This window comes from Tasmannia lanceolata, unplaced genomic scaffold (genome assembly GCF_043159265.1).
Source record: "Tasmannia lanceolata isolate RefF3 unplaced genomic scaffold, GAP_Taslan_0.1 ptg000018l, whole genome shotgun sequence".
Taxonomy (NCBI): domain Eukaryota; kingdom Viridiplantae; phylum Streptophyta; class Magnoliopsida; order Canellales; family Winteraceae; genus Tasmannia; species Tasmannia lanceolata.
This window is the reverse complement of record NW_027518695.1, coordinates 14056567-14073671: the sequence shown is the minus strand read 5'-3', so window position 1 is coordinate 14073671 and position 17105 is coordinate 14056567. Positions and strand designations below refer to the sequence as shown.

Genomic DNA, 17105 nt, shown 5'->3' with positions numbered 1-17105 from the left:
CATAGAAAAGTAAAAATCCTCATTAAATGAGATAACCAAACCATAGAAAACTAATATTATAGAGTTTTTCCTGAGAAAAAAAAAAATGAATAGATCCAAACATGCCCTAATGTCTCTTTCGAAACCATTGGCTATATCATTTCTACGACTTCTATATCATATTTAGGGCACGTTCGGCTATCATGATCTCCAAGTGGTGAGAGAAGGGGTAGGGCGAGATGAGGGTGAGAAGTGGCTAAAAATCAGGAAACAAAAAACTCTGCTCAAAATACGATGGACTTGTTTCTGATTTTAGCCACTTTCTCACCCTCATCTCATGTTGTACCCTCTCAAATCTCTCTCCTTCTCGCACCCGCCCATGAAATGTCATATACCTTGAATGTCAGTCTACTAAATGTTTCTTGATCAACATTTCTTATTGTTACAATCAAGAAAAGGGAAAAAAAAAGGAAAAAGATAAAAACAAAAAAACAAGAACTTGTTTTAGTCTTGATTTCTCTGAAGCCAACACATGGTCTTATCCTAAGCTAATTAATCAATAATCTAGAACTAAATAATATGCCCAAACCTTTAATCTTTCTTCTTCTGAGGTTTTCGGAGCTTCGAACGCCGCTGCTTAAATAAATGCAAATACAGCTTTAACCACAGAAATGGGTAACATAGAAGCAGCGCCTGTATCGAACAGTTCAGTTCAACTGAAGATCAGAATGTTGTCTCACAAAACTAATAAATATAGTGTGTAAATGAGAAGAGCCCAAGTTTTCTCTTACCACAACAAAGGAATAATAGCTGAAGGGGAGATTGTCAAAAACATTTGCATAAAGGTTATACTTCTTTACAAATGGAAGCGCTTCATACATGAGCCAAACTGCAAAATAATGGCAACCAGTGAAACTTTAAGAATAATCCCCTGCAGGTTTCAAGAAAGGAAACTATTATAGAAGATGTGAATTGATAACAGAAAACATAGATAGGTGATGGGTCTTTGGGGCTCACTTTCTCCAAAGCCTACCCCAACAGGGTACACCAAAATAAAGACAGTGTACCTGAGAGAAAAAAAAGAAGAAAAAGGTTCAATTTCAGGTAGGATATGCATACATATATATAGGTTGAAAAAGAAATCAAACTTTAGGGGTTGTTTGATTGTAGGATTGATTTTTATGGATAAGACTTAATCCCAAGTTACCTTCTATTTTAAGATAGGTATTCGGAATAAGTTCTATCTTATATGAATTGTGTCCCTAAAGACATTTTTTCTTGAGGAAATGAGGATGAAAACAAGTCCATCATTTGGATGGAATTATATCTTTCTTGGGATAGATCTTATTATGGATAGTTGTGCAACAAAAGAATGGATAATTCATATCCTGGAATAGATTTTGTCCACAACAATCAATCGTGCAATCAGAAAGCTTTGTTAGTACTTCAGTATCAGTGAGTCATACCTAAGGTAGGTCAGCCAATATGGACAAATCCCAATGCAATTCAAAGCATATTGGGAGTACCTGATTACCTATATCACAATAGAATGTCCAGTTTGAGATATTCCTTCCTTTTATATCACAGAGGTTTCCAAATTATAGCACCAGATAATACAAGTATTAGCTATCAAAAAAAAGGGAATAGCATGCCAAATTTGAGGAGAACCCCAATAGAGAGCTGAAATTTGCTAGACTAAAAACAAAGAGCATTTGCAAAATCTTGCTAAAAATTCTTTCCTAAGATATGTTAATGATTTTGCATTTTCAAAATCATGTATATTACATGTTTTAGTGTTTTGGAAAATGTTTTATCAAAAGCGTTTGGGAAAAAGAAAAAGTTTTCTTGGAAATATTTGCTTTTACAAAAGGATGTAGAAGTGTAGTTGAAAAAGATAGTTCCACATCGGATGAGAGAAAAGAAAGAGAAGGGCTTATAAAGTACTACCTTTTCTAACTCTTGTTGATTGCACATTGGGTTGAACCCATGGTTGGACCCGCGGGACGGTGCAATGGGCTATAGGGCGCATAGTGGCGCTTTATTGGCGCTTTTTTAGGCGCACTTTGCACTTCGCACGTACGCAACGTCGCGAGGAGCGATTGGAGCCTTTAATTTTTCCAGATTTGATCTGCACCGTTGGATCAAGATGAAGGTGGACCGGTCAAATGGTTCGCAGGCCCATCAAGCCGAATGGTATAGTTGGGTTGGGCTTCGGTTCGGGCCTAACGGTCGGCCCAACGGGCCCATGACTCCAACGGTCAAAGGGTGTGATCAAATGGGTTGTGTCCCTTTCCCCAACGGTCATGTGCCAAGGGGGTGCGATCCACACCATAGATGGTTGATCTAACGATGACTGGGTTGGAAAGAGGTTTTACTCAAGCCAACAGTCACATCTAGGATCGATCAGGACCGTTCAATATCAATGGGTGCGATCTAACGGTCAGATTTCAAACATTCTGGAAAGGTGCCCTGTAGAGGTGTTTTTCACACTGAAAAGACACCAGATGGTCTATAAAAATGTGCAAACTTCAGTCATTTCATAAAGAAATCGAATTGGCAATTCTGACTGATTTTACACTCTCTTCTACACTCCTACAAAAATCCCCAAGTATTTCTACATACTGTTTTTCTTTTGTTTACTGTTCTAGATACTGTTTTTCTGCAGAAACAGAATCTAGAGATTTCTCTAAGGCTTGAGATTTCGGAAGGGCATTTCGGGTTTGATTCCGCTAGTGCTACGCGTCATCAAACATTAGTAGGGCTTCCCTACTAGGCTTCATTGTATCTTGGAGGCAATTCGCGGATCCCCTTTGCACACTACTAGTGGGGGCGAATCTTGTCTTAAGGAAAGTGATATCACGCCTTGAAGCAATAAGTTTCTGTTTTCTATCATCAACAGTACCCTCAACAAATTTTCCAACAATCTTAAGACAAGATTTTTCTACTGTTGTTTCAATGGCACTTTATTCAGTTCGTCAAATGACCCAAGACTTTGTCAAACTCGAACGTTTCGACAAAGGAAATTTCAAGCGCTGGCAGAAGAAGTTGCACTTCATTTTGACATCACTCAAAGTGGTCCATGTTCTCACTACTCTAAAGCCGTCAGCAAATGAAAATGAAACTTTGGCGGAGGCTCGTGCAAGGATGAAGTGGGAACAGGATGACTACATTTGCAAATGGCACATCCTAAATGCTATGTCAGATACACTATTTGACATATATCAAGGCATGGGATCAGCAAGTGAAATCTGGAATGCACTTGAAGCCAAATACTTGGCGGAAGATGCCAGTAGCAAGAAATTCACTGTGAGTCAATTTTTAAATTTTAAAATGGTAGATGATAAGTCTGTTATTGATCAATTACATGAAATACAACATGTAATTAATCAAATTCATTTGCAAGGCATCATTCTTGATGATTCCTTCATTGTCCCGTCAATTATTGACAAACTTCCACCAAATTGGAAAGACTTTAGAAAAAGTCTAAAACACAAGAAAGAGGAAATGTCTATTGAAGACTTGGCTCAATGCCTCAGGATTGAGGAAGAGTCAAGAATCAGAGACAAGAAAGAAAATGAAACTGTATCCTCTAAGATCCATTTGGTGGAAAATGTCAAGAATTCGAACCAACAAAGAAAAGGCAATTGGAAGAGAAACAAACACCCTGAAAAGAATACTAATAAGAATAAGAAAAGAAAGGGTGCTTGTTTCAACTGTGGCAAACCAGGCCATTACAAGAGTGAGTGCCGACTTCTTAAGGATAAGAAGTCGGGTGCACCAACAGACAAAGAAAAGTTTGTCGCCATGATTTCAGAGGCAAATATGCTTGAAGATGGCAATGATTGGTGGATTGACTCTGGTGCGACGATGCATGTCTGTAAAGACAGGAACCTGTTTTCAACTTATGAAACAGTTGAAGATGGAAGCGTGTTATACATGGGAAATTCGTCGACAGCAGAAGTCAAAGGGAAGGGCAAGGTGGAACTTGAGTTCACATCCGGCAAGCGACTCACTCTAACCGGTGTCTACCATGTACCAGAAGTTAGAAAGAACTTAGTGTCTGGAAGCATTCTCAACAAGAATGGCTTCAAACTTGTATTTGAATCTGACAAGTTCATTCTTTCTAAGGGGGGTACTTTTGTTGGGAAGGGATATATGTATGAAGGGATGTTCAAACTTAATATCAATAAAGTGAATGTCTTTGCTTATGTTTTGGATTCTTCTTTATCTTTATGGCATAATCGTTTAGGACATGTAAATACTAGGAAAATGAATGATATGGTTAAGTTAACCTTAATTCCTAAATATGAAAATGACTTAGTAGATAGATGTAAAACATGCATGCAAACCAAGATAATCACTAAGTCATTTCCTAAAGTAGATAGAACTTCTAACTTGTTAGATTTAATTCATAGTGATGTATGTGACATACATAGTGTTCCCACAAAGGGAGGTAAAAAGTACTTTGTTACATTTATTGATGATTATTCTAAGTACTGTTATGTTTATCTACTTAGTCATAAAGATGAGGTTTTAGAAAAATTTAAGATTTATAAAACTGAAGTAGAAAACCAATGTATAACAAGCATTAAATGTCTCAGATCAGATAGAGGTGGTGAATATCACTTTCCTCATTTCTGTGAATCAGTAGGCATAGTCCATGAAACTTCTGCCCCTTATACACCACAACAAAATGGTGTAGCAGAAAGGAAGAATAGGACACTTACTGAAATGATTAATGCTATGCTTGTTAATTCTGGTTTAAATAAAAGTTTTTGGGGTGAAGCCTTACTTACAGCTTGTCACATTTTGAATAGGGTACCAAGTAAGAAATCTAATATAACCCCTTATGAATTGTGGAAGAAAAGGAAACCAAACTTAAGTTACCTTAAAGTTTGGGGTTGTAGATCTATAGTTAAAGTCCCTAAACCTAAGTTAAGAAAATTAGGTGAAAGGGGTATTGAGTGTATCTTTTTGGGATATGCTAGTCACAGTAAGGCCTATAGGTTCTTAGTTATAGAACCCAATGATTTTATAGATGTCAATACCATAATTGAATCTAGAGATGCCTTTTTCTATGAAAATAGGTTCACTTCAATTCCTAAAGAAATTGAACCTACAACTTCTGTAGATCATCATTTAGAATCACAAACAGAAGTTGGTGAACCTAGTGTACAACCTAGTAAAATAAGAAGAAGTTCAAGAGATAGAAGGGATAGGAGTTTTGGCCCTGACTTTGTAACCTACCTGGTAGAAGGGACAAGGGAAAAACTCCAAGGTTCTGTCTTGTTAAACTTTAGCATAGAAAGTGACCCTCAAACCTATGGAGAAGCCATAAAGTCACAAGATGCTGCTTTTTGGAAAGAAGCAATTAATGACGAAATGGATTCTATCATGGGTAATAAAACTTGGATTTTGGTTGATCTACCACCTGGGTCTAAACCTATAGGATGTAAATGGATCTTCAAGAAGAAGATCAAAGTAGATGGGACCATAGAAAAGTTTAAGGCAAGGTTAGTTGCCAAAGGGTTTACTCAAAAACCCGGTATTGATTTCTTTGACACATATGCACCTGTTGCTAGGATTTCTACCATTAGAGTGTTGATTGCCCTTGCTTCCATATACAAACTTCACATTCACCAGATGGATGTTAAAACCGCATTCTTAAATGGTGAACTTGATGAAGAAGTGTATATGGAACAACCTGAGGGATTTATTCTGCCAGGCCAAGAGCATAAAGTATGTAAGCTTATCAAATCTTTGTATGGGCTTAAGCAAGCCCCTAAACAATGGCATGAAAGATTTGATAAAGTCTTAGTGTCAAATGGTTATAAGATACATGAATCAGATAAATGTATATACAGTAAATTTAAGGGCGGCAAAGGTGTTGTTATTTGTTTATATGTTGATGACATGTTAATTTTTGGTACTGATATTGCAAGCATTCAAAGTACTAAATCATATCTTTCTCAAAACTTTGATATGAAAGATATGGGTGAAGCTGATGTGATTTTGGGTATTAGAATCATAAGACAGGACAATGGTCTTATTCTAACACAATCACATTATATTGAGAAAGTTCTCAAAAAGTTTAACCATTTTGAATGTTCACCCATTTCAACACCTTTTGACCCAAATATAAAGTTGTATCTTAATACTGGCAGGACTATCTCTCAACTAGGGTATGCTAGTGTAATTGGTAGTCTTATGTATGCTATGACTTGTACTAGGCCAGACATAGCATATGCTGTAGGTAAACTTAGTAGGTTTACCAGTAATCCTAGTTTTTCTCATTGGAATGCAGTCTATAGAGTTTTAAAATATTTAAAGAAAACTATAGACTATGGTTTATGTTATAGTGGGTATCCAACTGTAATAGAAGGATACTCTGATGCTAGTTGGATAACTGAGCGTATAGACCATTTATCAACCAGTGGGTGGATTTTCACCCTTGGTGGGGGAGCAGTCTCCTGGGCCTCTAAGAAACAGACATGCATAACAACTTCAACTATGGAAGCAGAGTTTATAGCTCTGGCAGCATGTTGTAAAGAGGCGGAATGGCTTCGGAATTTGTTATTGGAAATTCCGTTATGGTCTAAACCAATGCCATCGATTTATGTCCATTGTGATAGTCAGGCCACACTATCAAGGGCATATAATCATGTTTATAATGGTAAGTCCAGACATATAGGACTTAGACATAGTGCTATAAGAGAGTTACTTACTAATGGAGTAGTAACTATTGATTTTGTGAGATCGAGCCAAAACTTGGCCGATCCATTCACTAAAGCTCTTGCAAGAGATCTGGTGTGTAAAACATCATTAGGGATGGGGTTAAAGCCATTAACCAATAGTCACCAATGATGGAACATCAACTCAACACTTGAATAAACATCAAGTCTTGAGTTCAATGAGTCCAAGTACATCATATGGAGTGACTGCAAGCACTATAATCTGTATTATTTGCCATCCCAAGGTAAAGTGCTTGGTACCTGTAATGTTTAAAAGGAGAAGGCTGAGTATTTAAACTCTTAATAGGCTTATAACATAGTGTTGGAGTGTTTTAGTTACAGGGGCACTCTTGATAAGCCTACCTATGTGAGTGTGGAAGTGGTGCCGCTTCCTATGAGACCTGGCTAGTCTCTAGAGCGCTCATGAAACCAAGATATAGACACAAGGCCAGTACATGTGTCGGTTTTAGAAATTGCCCAAAGAGGTGAAATCTTGTGTGTGAGACGTATCCGGTTAACCAAATAGAATAGCTAGTTCAAAGATACGTCTACTATGCAATTCTGGTTAACTTTGATATGTCCTCACTAAGTGAAGGTTCAAATCGAGAGATACCTTCATCTATGCATAAGATTTCCAAGCCTGATGAGAAAATTTTCTTTGATTTTGAAAATAGTGGGGGATTGTTAATGATTTTGCATTTTCAAAATCATGTATATTACATGTTTTAGTGTTTTGGAAAATGTTTTATCAAAAGCGTTTGGGAAAAAGAAAAAGTTTTCTTGGAAATATTTGCTTTTACAAAAGGATGTAGAAGTGTAGTTGAAAAAGATAGTTCCACATCGGATGAGAGAAAAGAAAGAGAAGGGCTTATAAAGTACTACCTTTTCTAACTCTTGTTGATTGCACATTGGGTTGAACCCATGGTTGGACCCGCGGGACGGTGCAATGGGCTATAGGGCGCATAGTGGCGCTTTATTGGCGCTTTTTTAGGCGCACTTTGCACTTCGCACGTACGCAACGTCGCGAGGAGCGATTGGAGCCTTTAATTTTTCCAGATTTGATCTGCACCGTTGGATCAAGATGAAGGTGGACCGGTCAAATGGTTCGCAGGCCCATCAAGCCGAATGGTATAGTTGGGTTGGGCTTCGGTTCGGGCCTAACGGTCGGCCCAACGGGCCCATGACTCCAACGGTCAAAGGGTGTGATCAAATGGGTTGTGTCCCTTTCCCCAACGGTCATGTGCCAAGGGGGTGCGATCCACACCATAGATGGTTGATCTAACGATGACTGGGTTGGAAAGAGGTTTTACTCAAGCCAACAGTCACATCTAGGATCGATCAGGACCGTTCAATATCAATGGGTGCGATCTAACGGTCAGATTTCAAACATTCTGGAAAGGTGCCCTGTAGAGGTGTTTTTCACACTGAAAAGACACCAGATGGTCTATAAAAATGTGCAAACTTCAGTCATTTCATAAAGAAATCGAATTGGCAATTCTGACTGATTTTACACTCTCTTCTACACTCCTACAAAAATCCCCAAGTATTTCTACATACTGTTTTTCTTTTGTTTACTGTTCTAGATACTGTTTTTCTGCAGAAACAGAATCTAGAGATTTCTCTAAGGCTTGAGATTTCGGAAGGGCATTTCGGGTTTGATTCCGCTAGTGCTACGCGTCATCAAACATTAGTAGGGCTTCCCTACTAGGCTTCATTGTATCTTGGAGGCAATTCGCGGATCCCCTTTGCACACTACTAGTGGGGGCGAATCTTGTCTTAAGGAAAGTGATATCACGCCTTGAAGCAACAAGTTTCTGTTTTCTATCATCAACAGTACCCTCAACAAATTTTCCAACAAGATAGTGAGCACAAAATGAGCAAGCAAATGGTGATATATCTGAAACCCAATTTGGAGAAGATTCTATTATTTCGTGTAATAGAGGAAAACAAAATTTCAAATTTTATAACTGATAAAATGAGTTGTGATTGTTGTTCTAGAATGGAGAAATGAGAGTGAAGAACAAGTCACGAAATGGAAACATGGAACCCTTTTCATGACTTTTTAAGGAAATACATGTTTCAACAAACAAGAAATTTTTTTCAAATCATATGCCAAACATGCCCTTACTGTTTAAAACAGGGAATAAGAGATTAGAGAATTTTTTCAAGAATTTTGTAACTAAGTTTCAACATACCTCTCCTATACTCCATGCAAAGAATGTTATGAAAACTGAAGGGAGCTCCTGAACCTACAGAAATATGCAAAATGAAAGATAATTAGATGTAAAAAAAAATGACATAAAACAGAATATCAAATGCAAGTTTTAGAAACATTGAAAGAAACAATATGCTTATACTCTAGAGCCTTTAGAGCTATAATTTTTATAGGTAGAAAAAGGCAATGGCAACCCACATACAGAAGGTTGGCACAGTGGAATCCTAGCATTACTAAATGCCATTTTGGCAGCTATGAAAGTTTTTTCCATGGAATATTAGTTTATGGAGTGGTGGGAGAGGGAGAAAAATGAAGAAAAAGAAAAAGCCTAGTCAAAATCATGGTTTTAAATTTCGACCGAAATCCAAAATTTCTGATTTCGGTGGAGACCGACACCGAAATGCATCAAAACCGAAACGGTCATTTATTTCGGCCGAAATTTAATATGGAATAAAATATTTGTTTCGGGTTATGTGCCAAATTTCGGTCAAAATTTCGAAATTCCAGGGGCCGAAACCGAAATTTTAAACCTTGGTCAAAATAGAGTTTTTGTTTTCCTTATTTTTCAGCCACTTAGCACTGTTTTTATGAAAAAAGTTTTTATGGAAATGAGATGTTTGGCTAAGTCATTTTTAATGGAATTTATTTTTCATTTTTTTAAAATTTCTCTTTGTTTCAAGGAAAATTGTAACCCTCTTGACCTGGGATTTTTTTTCCTATGGAAAAAATATTTTCCATTTTTCTCTAGATCGGTTACCCCTAACTCGAATGACACTATTCTGGAAAATATTTCCCATGGAAAATGAGTGAGTCAAATGCAGAAAATCTTGGAAAAAAGTTTTCCGTGCATCCAAATATAAATGCACATCATATGGGACACTAGTAATTGGGCCCAATTACATGTTGCAGGCCGGATCTAGACTGTTTGATTTGGTGGGCCTTAAGGTGGAAATGCCTAAACATAAAAATAACGCTTATCGGATGATCCTAACCATCCAAACGGTAGCATGCGAATGGAGGGTTAAAAATAAAATGAGCAATTCTCTCATTGAATGGTTGGGACGTAGGATAGTGTGACAAAGTCCAAAATTTAGATAAGCGGGGCCTACTAAACAAACGGTCTACAACATGTGGGTGGGCCCATAACAATGTTATATACATGGTTTTAAATTTCGACCGAAATCGACCGACACCGAAATCACCAAAAACCGAAACGGTATTGGTATTTTATTTCGGCCGAAATTTTGATTTTTCCGAAATTTCACCCAAAAAACCTGTTTTTTAAAAATTAATTTAATATTGAATAAAATATTATTTTCTTTGTTGTACCGGATTTCGGTCAAAATTTCGAAATTTCAGGGTCCGAAACCGACACCCAGTGCAGTCAATTAATGGCATTTGGCCAGATTTACCGTTGTTAATCAGATCAACAGTTCAGAATACATAAATGAGGCGGAAGTGGGTCCCAATAAGTGTCTTTTGGCAAGGAGGGTAAATGTGAGTTTCTTCTTGACATTTTCTATCAATTAAACACAGAAATGAACTTTTATTTATTTAATTTTCAATCTCTTTGATCCATAAATCTTGGGTTTTATGTGATTTTTTAGGGAAGTGATATACTCTCCCCCTTTTAAGCTACAAGGCAGTAACAAGGGGTTGTCCCAGGGAAGAAAATAGGAGGGATTATATCATTTCCCTGTTTTAATGTAATGTCATGTTGAAAGTTGAGAGTTGAGACAAACCTCAACGATCTGACTAAGAATTGCCAGAACGAAATGAGTCCTCCCTCCCCATTGCATTAGAGGAATCAGCACTCCGCTTGGAACAATACCTTAAATCTCCCAAGAAAATGAAATAAATTAAATTAAATTAATACAGAGAGAGAGAGAGAGAGAGAGAGAGAGAGAGAGAAACCCTAAAAAGTCTACATTACCAATGGCTCCGTGAAGAACTTCCAAGAAGGAAACTGCCTGCAGGAAACCTAAGAAGGAAAAGAGAAGGAAAAAAAAAATCAAAACCAAACCCTAATTCAAGAAATGGAGAGGAAAAGAGAAGGAAAAAAAATCAAAACCAAACCCTAATTCAAGAAATGGAGAGATGGGTTTTTGAAGTGAGAGTGAGTTAGTTACAGATGAGATCTCCAGCTGAGGCGTATGCTCCATTGATGGATTTGGTGGTGGCGAGGCTACTCAAGATTCTAGAGAGAGAAAGTGCCCTACAGAGAAATCAAAGGAAAATGAGAGAGAGAGAGAGAGAGAGAGAGAGAGAGAGAGAGAGATGCTTACCACCCAAAGGCCTGAAGAGAGTTGTAAGCAGAGAGATAGAGTTTGGAAGGTGGAGGAGACATTGTCGTTGTTTCAGTTACAGTGGTTCTCTCTCTTTGAGACCACAATTTTATACGTTTTTGGTGAGTGGTGGAAATTTGAGATCAAGACCATTGAGCTTGAAGAACATTACTATGTGACCCGCATGGTATGGGGTCCCATTCCAAATTAGCATCACATGCCACTCTGTGGGTCCCTTTGGTATGTGAAATCGAGACCATTCATTTTGTAGGTGTTATGATGGGACCCAAATAGTCTTGCTCAGACGCCAAATTGTGCATCTCATTGTAAAAATAAAGCACAGCAAGAATCAACGGTTTAGATTATCTTGACAATGGATCTACATCTAGGTATAAGCAATTTGAAAGAGTCCCCCATCGCAGATCTTCAATGAATGGCTCTACATTTATTGTTGGTAGAAGCATATGGTTGATTGATTGGTTGAATGTCATTAATGAGAAAAAAAAAAAAAAAAGGTGGCTGCCATTATCATATTCATAACAAGAAGCATAAAGGGAGTGACATTATCAAAGGGAGAAGATTTTGGTTGCATTTTTCATGAAAATTTGCACTTTTCATTCCACTAAGTGTCGGGTCCCTTTGGATGTAAGAACTTTAGAAGTAGAATTAGAGTAGAGGGAAAGTCAAAGTAATATGGCAATGATCCCCCCGCCCCGGGGACGGGGCGCGCCTCCATTTTAACAAGATTTGACACCAAAAAGCGTTAAAGTAACCCACAATTCACGTTCAAGGGTGCGCTCCCTCCTAAGTGGGATGCGCACTTAGGAGAATATGAGACTAACAAAAAGTATTCAATGTAAAAAGGATTTGACGCATCCTGACCCTTCGATTTGTGGAGGTGAAAAATGAACAGATTTGTGGAGATTTATACCCGTCCACTTTAACCTCCACAACACAAATCTATGTTAGAGCCCATCAAATGAATGGTTTACATCATTCAAATAAGGGATTTGCTAGCGTCGCAAGATGGGTTGTTGCATGTGAGACCAGCCACCTTATGAATAAAGACAAAATCTGCTGAAAAGTGAGCCTGTGTGGCTGGTCTCACATGCAACAACCCATCCGCGAAATGCCTTTTGCGATGGACGCTAGGAAATCCCCTTTTCCCATATACTTTTTTTTTGAATGGTACCCCCTTTTCCCATATACTAAAAGGAATAAAGATATGGGTCAACCATTGGTTTATTTCAGTTTTCTGGGGCAGTGCACAGGCAATCTAATAGAATTAGAAAAAGAGAATCTAGAAAATGGACCAATGGATCACTCATTTAAATTTTTTTTACAGTGCAAAATTTCAGAAAAGCTTGGTGATTTGTAAATATATATATATTAATTTGCCTATTTATTATCTGTTATGACTTATGAAATGGTAATTATATTTAACTTAAAAAGTAATCTTGTATATAATTAAGTAGTTGCTATACACCAAATTTTGGTGTATAATCCATCTTAGCCATGAATCAACCATCTTTGCCAAGATTGACTATTCAAAGATACAAAAAGGAAAAAAGATATCCTTTTGACCAAAACTTGGATTCTATTTTAGGCCAGTAAAGTGTATATGGATTTCTATTTTTACTTGCAGTGATATTTTAGAAAACTGGAGAGGAAATTTGGGAACTTTCCTCTATTTTTCTATTAAGATCTTTCTAAATATATTCGAAAACAGCTAAAGATTATAATATGCTGACTAAGACCACCAAGAGAAATTATGGGTTTTTTAGGGACAAAAGCCCTTAAAGGGTGGAGTGTTTTTCTAGGCTTACAGACAAGGAATGGCAAGTTTCCATACAAGCATTTTTACATTCCATTTTTTTCTCAATTTTTGATGTGGATTGTGTTTCTGGAAGTTTTGTGAAAGACCCTTATAAGAAGGGCTATAAAAACCCTATTCTATAGATGGGTGAGATTAATCCTAGGGTTTGGAAGAGGAGCCAATGGAAGGGTCAACTTTTGTTTGGAATTACGAACAGGTTGGTTTCATATCATTTCATGTTTTAGGAGACGGGTTTTGTTGGTTTTTGTCATTTGGGGTTTGGGATTTTGAGCTTTCTTTGGCATTTCACGTGTATGATTATTGGTATTTGTGGAGTTTCTTGTTTTTTGCCTTTTGAGAGACAGTTTTGCTTTTGTAGCCCCACTTCGTGTTAACTTAATGTTTTATCATTCACATATATGCCATTTGCATGTTTTGTAATGTGGAAGTAATGGGAAGTTGCCAAATCTGAATTTTTTGAATTCATATGCTTATTACGTTTGTTATTGTTGTTGGATTCTGAGTTAGAATTCTTGGGTATTTATTGAAATTTCTTAAATTTCCATAAGCTGTTTTAAAACCCATGGTTTTTCAGAAGTTAGGAAACTGAGATTATTTTGCAAATGAAAGAAATGTGTTTTAGTAGTTAAATGACGAAGAGAGTTGGGTATAAGAAAGTGCCCTTATAGTCTTGCTTTTTGTGTGAAAAGTAAAAAGGGAAATGGGGATCAATGGGTTTAAACTTAATTTAGATTCCTTTCTTGTTCTTCCTAGTTCTGAATATTTTGTAATTAGCATTTATGACTGTTGATGGTTTGAACTTTTGTTTTTTGAATGTGATCATGAGACTCTGGATGTGAGTATAAACACATGTCGATGCATTTATCGCACCCCGAAAAATTTCAACTTTTCTTTGTTTTTCCCTTTTCCATGTTGCCAGATTGTGTCGACTATAAACTGCATTTTTGCAGTAATCTAATGAATTGTATAGAGAACATCTTAGGCTGTTTCATACTCTAAGGCCCTGTTCGTTTAAGATTATGACAACCAATTGTGAGTCCAAAACCAATTGTTGGACTCAAAATTAAATGTAATTTTTAGACCAACAATTGGTCTGAACTCACAATGGGTTATCATACTCTCAAGCCTCTGTTCGTTTAAGATTATGCCAACAGATTGTGATCCCAAAACCAATACAATTTTGAGTCCAATAATTGGTTTTGGGCTCACAATCGGTTGGCATAATCGTAAAAGAACAGGACCTAATTGTATGGGACATTTTAATTCTCTCTAACCCATTTGTTCTTTCAGAGTGTTGACGAGTTGAAGGATGAACTTCTTTGCACAACTTTGGAACTCGACTCGATTCAAATGTCTGCTAAAGAGGAGAAGAGAAGAAATGAAGAGAGCACAAAGCATTTGCTTCAGCTCTTGAAAGTAGCATTCCAAGAAAGAAATGAAGCAAGAGATCAGTTACAAAGATTACTAAACAAAATTGCGCAGTCAAGCACAACACAATTATATCATTGCCTTCCGAGTCTCCAACCTGAAAACCCAGCAATCATAACAGCAACCAAAGGCAATTCGAGCATCTCTGAATCAGATAGCTTGTCAGAGACTTATAATCATCATTCCTATGTTTCCTCCTCACCCGTAGACTCATTCTTTGATGGGGTTTCTTCCCCTGATTTCTCAAACATAAACATGGCTGGTGCAGGTAATATAGGAATGACTCAGAACGATCCAAATTCAACGATAATTGATAGGCTTGCTATGCTTAAATCTTTGCCTGAGAAAGGGAAACTATTACAGGCAGTAATGGGGGCAGGACCAATACTACAGACACTACTCATTGCGGGGCCTCTTCCTCGGTGGCAAAAGCCTCCACCTATAATGCCCCAAATCCCACCTGTTTACATCAAAGGCCATGACAATGCAACACTTACTCCTTCACTGGTTGCCAATCCAAATTTTGCGCTTCAAAGTTCTTTGAGCCCGTGTGTGACGAAGAGACCGATGTTATCATCTGGTGCTGATAATGATTTTCTGCACAATATAAGCCTGATTGGTAAACGCCAGAAGTTCCAATAAATATATGGTATGCACTTTGATGTTGTATGCATTCAGGGCTTAATTAGTATCATTGAATGTTTTCTAAGCCTGCTTGGCCAATAATCCTTGTAAATTTCTCTTTTTGTGATACTCTGAACATATTCTAATTTAGTTCACTAAAGGTGATATTGGAACTACTTTACACCCTAGCTTAATGTGAGCTATGGGATTTTAGTTCATTACTTTTGAACAACAATGATAGGACATTCATCCTCTGCTCATTTTACGTAGGGATTTTCCTTCTTTGATGATGGTTGTATGTTGAATCTGAGTGAATCAAAACAAATATGATTCTCATGGCTTCAACCATAAGGATGTCTGACATTTTTATGATCAAATTGTCATATCTGGACCTTGGAGACTAGCAGATATCATCATGGAGATACTATATCCATCTTTTCGGCATAAACCAAGATCTGCAAATGAGATGGCAGATACCTAGGCAAATGAAGAGTGGAAAGAGAGCCTATGGGCATGTTTGGCAACTATGAAAAAATTCGTGGAATATTTGTTGATCCTTGGTGAGAGATGTGGAACAACCAATCACTCCAAAATCTTAAGCTGTTAGAGATAGTGTTATTTAATCATTTATACTTCAACACTCCCCCTCATGAGTGGCCCCTATTTTTTTGGATTGGCCATACACATGGATTTTTAATATCAAGGAGTTGCTGGGTTTTGAACTAGCTCTTATACCATGTGAAACAACCCATTACTCTAAAAGAAACAACCCATTACTCTAAAAGCTTATGCTGTTAGAGATGGTGTTGTTTAATCATTTGTACTTCAACAAAAGAAGTCTAAGGAGGGCTGGTGTTAGAGGATAGATTTGAGAGGGCCACAAGCGACGACAAGCGAGGACTGCATATGATGGGGTTGGTAAACAAAGAAAACCAATTTCTTGTTTAAAATATGATTTTTGTTTTTCCCTGATTTCCAACCCTATCCCATGCTCTCTTCACCCACCACCCGTTCAAATGTCTTGGTAAACAAATATTCCATGAATTTTTTTTTTCAGGGTTGCCAAACATGCACTACTTCGCATAGATCGTGTGCCCCCTTAGATTGTAATTCCCTTTAAGTGGCTTTATTTGGTGTACTGGGACAACTTATCCCCTCTCATTGCAATTTATGTCTTTTGGAACAAAATTGCTGGTATTTCTCAAAGAAAAAAGTTGGAAGTTCTCTTTCTACTCTTGTTCAGTCCAAACAGTACAAAAAGTACAATCAAATTCAGCTATTACTCCCAAAACCAAGCTACTTAAAGTAGCTCTTTATCCAGTTCTGGATGACCCCAATTCAGATTTCAGACATTTCTCTCAGAATGAACATTTTGAACAGTAACCAACAACTCTTCATGCCCAAAAGTATTGCAATCACCAACCCATTTCTTTAGTCTGGCAATAAAACAATTGACTTTAAGACCATGGTAGCAATTGATCTGTTTCTGTGTGAACATGGTTTCAAATTTCCAACCTAACCTTCAATTACTCTTTTAATTAGAGTATCATTTCGGCCTCTTTGTTTTGTTCATTAGAAATAGGATCTCTATTCTTTCATTATATAAACAGAATTAAAATAATCACAGAACCTTGTCATAAACGTCGGTGGTGGACTGAAACCTACTTCCTGAAGATCCATAAAAGTAGACTTTGACACTTGGGGAAAATCAGACTTTTCTGCTCTGTAATGAGACCAAGATTTCTCTCTCTCTAGAAAGGTTGATAACCAGTGTTGGACTTCTACAATTGGGCACCCCACCATGTGATGATGTGAAAATCACTATAGCTTCCTGTTTTGTACTTTTGAGAGATACTCTAAATCATTTCATGATGTGGCTTTAAATTCAGTTTCCACAATTTCACTTCTAATGTCAATTTCATATGTAATGGCTAGGCCAGTAATGGTTATAGACTATAAAGGAAAGATGTTCTGATGGGTCTTTTTCATTATTGACAGGGGTTCTT

At 37.3% G+C, this 17105-nt stretch overlaps 2 protein-coding genes across 2 annotated transcripts; one reads left to right on the top strand and one right to left on the bottom strand.

Annotated features, from left to right (window-relative positions):
- Positions 1 to 380: 380 nt before the first annotated feature.
- LOC143851927 (Protein-tyrosine phosphatase-like, PTPLA) lies at positions 381 to 11359 on the bottom strand. Its single transcript, XM_077361440.1, has 9 exons — positions 11211 to 11359; positions 11055 to 11140; positions 10859 to 10906; positions 10668 to 10756; positions 8906 to 8959; positions 1446 to 1513; positions 997 to 1046; positions 771 to 868; positions 381 to 672 (listed from the first exon to the last, which is right to left on the bottom strand). Exons 1-9 carry the CDS (start codon positions 11270 to 11272, stop codon positions 571 to 573), a joined length of 657 nt encoding a protein of 218 aa, XP_077217555.1. The 5' UTR covers positions 11273 to 11359; the 3' UTR covers positions 381 to 570.
- Positions 11360 to 12856: 1497 nt separating this feature from the next.
- Positions 12857 to 15275, top strand: LOC143851197 (uncharacterized). The gene is made up of 2 exons (XM_077360543.1): positions 12857 to 13243; positions 14338 to 15275. Exons 1-2 carry the CDS (start codon positions 13208 to 13210, stop codon positions 15115 to 15117), a joined length of 816 nt encoding a protein of 271 aa, XP_077216658.1. The 5' UTR covers positions 12857 to 13207; the 3' UTR covers positions 15118 to 15275.
- The last annotated feature ends 1830 nt before the right edge of the window (positions 15276 to 17105 follow it).

Coding starts and splice junctions, on each gene's coding strand:
- LOC143851927 (XM_077361440.1), bottom strand. CDS start 11,272: ATGTCTCCTCCACCTTCCAAACTCTATCTCTCTGCTTACAACTCTCTT. Junction 10,907..11,054: donor CTCAGCTGGAGATCTCATCT/GTAACTAACTCA, acceptor TTTCCTTCTTAG/GTTTCCTGCAGGCAGTTTCC. Junction 1,514..8,905: donor TTGCATGGAGTATAGGAGAG/GTATGTTGAAAC, acceptor ATTGTGATATAG/GTAATCAGGTACTCCCAATA.
- LOC143851197 (XM_077360543.1), top strand. CDS start 13,208: ATGGAAGGGTCAACTTTTGTTTGGAATTACGAACAG. Junction 13,244..14,337: donor TTGTTTGGAATTACGAACAG/GTTGGTTTCATA, acceptor TTGTTCTTTCAG/AGTGTTGACGAGTTGAAGGA.